A 5,950-nucleotide genomic window follows, 5' to 3' on the forward strand; every position below is an offset into this window, starting at 1 on the left:
CTTTTGATAAGTCAATTTAATTTTGATATTTTAATCAGGATCCACTACAGTCGGGAACCTGTAAGTGACTCATGTTGACGGAATACTCAACATATTAATTACACATATGTATTGCTGAGAAGGACTTCAAAGTGAGTCGAAACGTTCAATAAAGAGGATTCTACACATTAATGATTAATTAAGATTGAAATTAATCGTTGGCACCTTCATCAGCCCGTGACTAGTATGGCCTTTACGGATTGTTATTATTATTTTTATGTCATAATATATCATAATACATATACATAAATATAAAGAAAAGGAAGAAATTTGTGGAGAATTAGTGAAATATTATACAAGTAATAAAAATATCTATCGATCACGTAAAACATTGCTACCTATTAATCAATGCAGGTAATTGTTTGCTATATATTAATTAATGCAGGTAATTGTTTATTATCGTTATTTTATTTATTGTATTACACATTTTTATTAATTCACAAGGCTTTGTAATAATAATTTAATTTCACTTAAATTTGTATCATTGATTAATTTGAATATGTCGTTACATTTTGACTAGCATTTGATTGGCTGGTCATAACGTAAAAGAACATGTGCAATGCGCATTATGCGCATTATTACAGTCATAGGCGGCCTATTTCAGGTCAGATCACCAAAAACCGATGCCTGGGTATCAATCATGAAACTTTTTTTCTTAGGATGGAATGTGAAGTGAAAATTTTTACCATTGAAATTAATGGAGAAATTTTTTACTTTTCACTTTTCACCCTTGGGAAAAAAGTTTCATGATCGATACCCTGATCTACAGCCAAATCAGATCATCTCTCAAATGTTTACAGCGAAGGACCTAAATAATTTAGGTCGAATTTGGAGTATAGGCTGCGGTCTAAATTCATGTAAACGTAATCAAAAATTATAGATGTAATACAAATAATAAATGATTCATAGTATGATACAATAATAAATGTTTCATATATTATAATGAAAACGTTTTCGACCTTTACTTAGTCTTCGTCAGTTCTAAACAAAGATAAAATAAAAAATCTTGACATGTAAATTATTCTATTATAAAGATCGCACTTAATATTCTAATAATAAATTAATGCAAAGGAACAAAAGTGTGATAAAAGACTATGCATATACTGCTAATTACAAAATACAATATATAAATAAGTTAAATAATAGTACATCATTAAAACGAAGCTAACAAATTCATCGGTTCGAGGCGAGAATCTTGTTAAGTTCAAAGAAAATAATGTACAACCCGTGTAATCATTTATAAAAAAAGCTTATAGTTAATCTATTAAAAAACAGTCAGAAGAAATATTTTAATAAAATCAAATAAAATAAAAAAGTAAGAAGACTTTTTACTTCTTAATACGAGTACGGATATTTAACAAATGCATGAAGAGATATTTATTAGAGATATTTATAATAACAGATATAATAATATCAATGGGAAACAAAAAACAAGGTTCAAAAACATTGATTCATAATTTTAAAAGTTAAAATAATACATGTCGTTCCTCTGATTATAGAATCGTATCAGTTTGTCAATTTCTTACGGCTTAAGGCTTAAAACATCTATTGTAGATCCGGACTTAAAATTAAACATTACAATGTGACAAGGGGACTCTCAACAAGCATTAAAAATAAATAATATTAAGAGTGTCAAATCATAAAACAAGTTTAGATCTCAATTTTGTTTAAATAGTCTAATAAGGAATAAATTGTCCAATAAGGAAGCATACGAGTAGTGCAAGCAATCCGTGTTCGTTCTTAAGTTAAGTCCATTCTTTTGCATACAGATATGAGACATTTTAGAATTCAAACGTTTATTGAGAAATCTTTCCTTAAATCCTCCAGATATAATAATAGGCAGAAATGTAACTGTAGAACAATTGATTTCTCCGAATCATAAAAGTTGAATTGTATTTTACTTACTTTTTACAGATTTTAATTTATTTATCAGAATTTACAATAAAAAAATTGATTGTAAATTGCCTTTGAAGCCCAACATTGCAAACGGAGGGTTAATCACACTTTTTTGAAAAAATTAAGTTTTTCAATTATGAAACGTCACCATTCATTCAGCAAACTGTTTATTGTGCATTATTTATTGTGAAATTGTAAAATTAAAAATCTCGATAACATGTATATACATAAAATAAAGTAAAATAAAATTATGTGTTGGCCAAGTCCGGGCAAAGCAGTGTTAAGATTTGAGAAGAAAAACGACATAGTTAAAATTAAGATCAGAAACCTTTTTTATTTTCATAATTCTATTAATGGAATCAACTTTGAAATAAAATAAAATTAAATTAAAAAACTTGAACATTTAAATGTCTTTTTAGTCGAAATGCGTAAAAAAAAGAGAAAGCATCCGCTTTGCCTGACCCCCCTGGATCACTCGAGCAATAAGGATGGAATTAAAAAAATCAAAATCGGTGTCGGCAGTCGTCACAAAAGTAGCTACCAAATTCTCTACACATAGTGTAGTCTTCATGAACCCATTTGGTCCACTGACTGCACTGGATCTAGTCTTCGGACGGTGAATCGGTGCATTCTTCAGAACACATATCATATTGCGTTGTGGAAAAAAAACAAAAGTGAGATGTAAACAATCATGTGCTTTTCGTTCACTCGAAAGATCGTCTGTCTCTCCGTCTTCCCGATATTTTTAGTGCAATCACTGAGGATGGGCCATTCGCTTTGTCCCCATCCACTTTGCCCAAAGAACCTACTTGACGCAAATTTGGAAAAGCTAAAATAAGTTTGAGCAACAAGTGAAAAATTTTAACTTCGAATACACATATAAAGTCAAAGAATTCTTATAATAAAAAATCACATTCACACTGGTTAAGAAACAGTTACCGCTAATAATTAAACTACATACCTTAATGAAAATCGCAAGAAAATACACAATTTCTTTTATTCCTCTATCAAACACAAACGAACGCAATCATATATTGTTTCACGCTTTCATGGCGTCGCTGGTCGATCATTCCTTCAATAGTTAGAAACTCATAACACTATCTCAGATAGATAAGCGAAAATAAAAAATATTCACTTTGCCCAGGGCGCCCGCTTTGCCTGGACTTCTCCTACATTTTTATTTGAAGCAATAGTTTTTGAGATAGGGTTTAAACGTGAACAATTACAGACTATACTTAGACGCATATTACGTTTAAGCGTTGAAGTGCGACTATCGCACACATGATTACATAGATATATAACTATCTAAAGCCTGTTTCTACCAATGTAGATTAACTCTAATTCTTGGAACTAGAAAAAGATGAAGAGTAAATTAAACCGAGATTAAAGTTAATTTACAATTGGTAAAACGAGCATAAATGTAATCTGTAATTGGTTATACATTTAAAACCTTTTATATATTTAAACCCTTATAAAAGCTACTGTTTGAAATAAAAATGTATACATAATTTCTTTACTTAATTTTTTAAAAATTATCTTATTGTGATGTTTTGATTCACGAATTTCGGGATACTCTGTATACTCTTAAGCTGTTCATATATATATATATAAATATATATTTTACATATTTATTATTATATTTTGAAAGCAGTATATACGCAGTATAACGAAAAGTATTATACTTCTCACAGGAGTACTATCTTTATTTTTGAAAAATATCTTGAAAGAATACGATTCTATTGCGATCCGATGTGAGCAATACTGTATATTTATCAGAGGAAGTCAACGTTAGCGAATAGATGCAGTGATGATTTATCTTATACTAGTCATTATATAAATATTTTCCTTCACGAAAATCACAAAATTAAACTTAGAATTTTTTAAATAAATTTAAAAAATTTTTTTAATATTTAAGTTTTTTAAAATTTTTATACATTGTTGCAGAACCTATACATAAGAAGTATTCAGAAAAGTAGATAGAGTACCAGAAAAAATGTAGACAGAATACCAAGTAAATGCACCAACTGACAATAACATCATTGTTATAATTTCACACTGGACAATATAAACATAACGTCACACGTATTGTATGTAACATTGTTTAATGTAAAATTATAACATTGATGTTACTGTTAGTTGGTATTTACTACGCAACGATTGTAGTTGGAAAATTAAAAGTGTAAGCGTTCTTATCGGTGCTCTTAATCTAATTGTTATATTTATTTAAATTGAAGTAAACTTGGATTTTTTAGCACACTAATCGTTAACATGGCTAAATCGTCGAGAACGTTACCTCATTTTGACAAAGAGATCTTAACACAATGACTGTTTCTGATGCACTGAAGTATTACGTACAAACGCGCTCGCGTGAACATGCCTAATCATAGTTAATGACAGATGACGACTTGGCTTCAGGGCTGCACTTAGTTTCAAGTGTGACACTTGGAGTGTAAATAGATACGAAACAAATTTGGATATTTAACAAATGCATAAAGAAATATTTATTAGAGATATTTATTTATCCTCTCTTGAATAATAACAAACATAATAATAAACAGCAAGAAATGTAACGCACTGTAGAACAACTGATTTCTCTGATCATTAGTGTCTCGCACATGCACTGAAAAAAATTTCTAAATTTAAGTAATATTTTCTTAAATGGTATTAAATAAACGTTTTTTTACTGCAAATAAATATTTATTTAAAAAAATAGAGTAATACACTGTTAAATCTATAATGTCAAATTTAACCTAACGTGAGTCGCCCTACTCAAAATTATATCGTTATTTTAGAATAAAACAATGGTTATAGTTGATACTATACAGTGTCCAATTGACACGATATAGTGTCAAATTTAACTATTGTTTTGATAAAAAATAATGACATATTTAGTAGGAGCAGTGACGACTCACGTTAGATTAAATTTGACACTATAGATTTAACAGTATACTTAAATTAAATAATATAAGTATATTTACGTTTAATAAATATTTATTTACAATAAGGAAATGTTTACTTAGTACTATATTCAAGAAAATATTCAGATTTAGGAAATTTTTTCTCAGTGTATAAATGGATCTCCCACGTACCTGCTGATAAGTACGATCCTGATAATATGATATAATAGACTTATACTTTGACAGCATGCAATGAACACATTCCAGCGCAATGCAGTAAATATCTATACACCGAGAAAAAAAATTTGTTCAACTAACTGAACTGTTCAACTAACAAGCTGTTCAATGTTAAACAGATTACGGTTAAATTCGATTAAATAAAATTTGTTGAATTAACCAAATTTGCAAACAACTAAATGTGTTTAGTTAGTTGAACAAATTTTTTTTCTCGGTGTATGTATTCGCTCTTTGAAAGGTTACACTCACCGCGGTCTTTTAATCCACATATGTTTGCAATGGCCTTTTGCTATCGCGCCTCCGATTATTTCACACATCCACAGTCATTGACCTTCGTTTGATAAATATACGTATAATCTGTAATCTCAAGACGTGAGTGACTCTCGATCAGACACTCACGAGTTCTGTTTTTGAATCTAATCAAAGCCTAGTAAACAAATTTACGACGTTGCTGCAATGTTGCTGAAGTGTCCTGAAGCATCCTGTTAAGCTTGTTGCTTACTGGATACATAATAATTATTATATACCTAGTAAACAATATATTAAAAAATTCTAGCATGTGTATTTTAATCGTGAAAAAACTAATGAGCGTTACTAATGTTAGTAACAGCGTTACTAATGTTTCTACTATTAAATTACACATAAATAATGGATGCATTCAAAACAATAATCGCTTATTGAACGCTCAGTGAGCTCTTTCATCTGACTGGCATTTTTCATTAGATCATAAAATATAAACCAATCAGATGAAAGAGCTCACTGAGCGCATTGAACCCCTCAGTGAGGGGTTGTCGTTCTAAATGCTGCACCTATTAAATTACATTACTAATGTAACTTATAATACTTAAATTATATTTCTAGTATTGACTCATAAAAATAAC

General features: G+C 29.4%; 1 protein-coding gene across 3 annotated transcripts in view; it reads right to left on the bottom strand.

Annotated features, from left to right (window-relative positions):
• Window positions 1-5,346, bottom strand: part of LOC108722091 (uncharacterized) — a 10,437-nt gene extending 5,091 nt beyond the window's left edge. The window contains exon 1 of one of the 3 annotated variants that reach the window (XM_018447008.1): window positions 5,319-5,346. In XM_018447008.1, the coding sequence (XP_018302510.1) occupies window positions 5,319-5,338 (20 nt within the window). In that variant the 5' untranslated portion in view covers window positions 5,339-5,346. Of the gene's footprint in view, window positions 1-4,228; window positions 4,300-5,024; window positions 5,078-5,318 lie in introns of those variants that run through there. The other 2 variants (XM_018447010.1, XM_018447009.1) reach the window with 2 other exon arrangements.
• Window positions 5,347-5,950: the final 604 nt, after the last annotated feature.

This window comes from Mycetomoellerius zeteki, unplaced genomic scaffold, assembly GCF_001594055.1.
Source record: "Mycetomoellerius zeteki isolate Tzet28-1 unplaced genomic scaffold, Tzet1.0 scaffold197, whole genome shotgun sequence".
Taxonomy (NCBI): Eukaryota; Metazoa; Arthropoda; class Insecta; order Hymenoptera; family Formicidae; genus Mycetomoellerius; species Mycetomoellerius zeteki.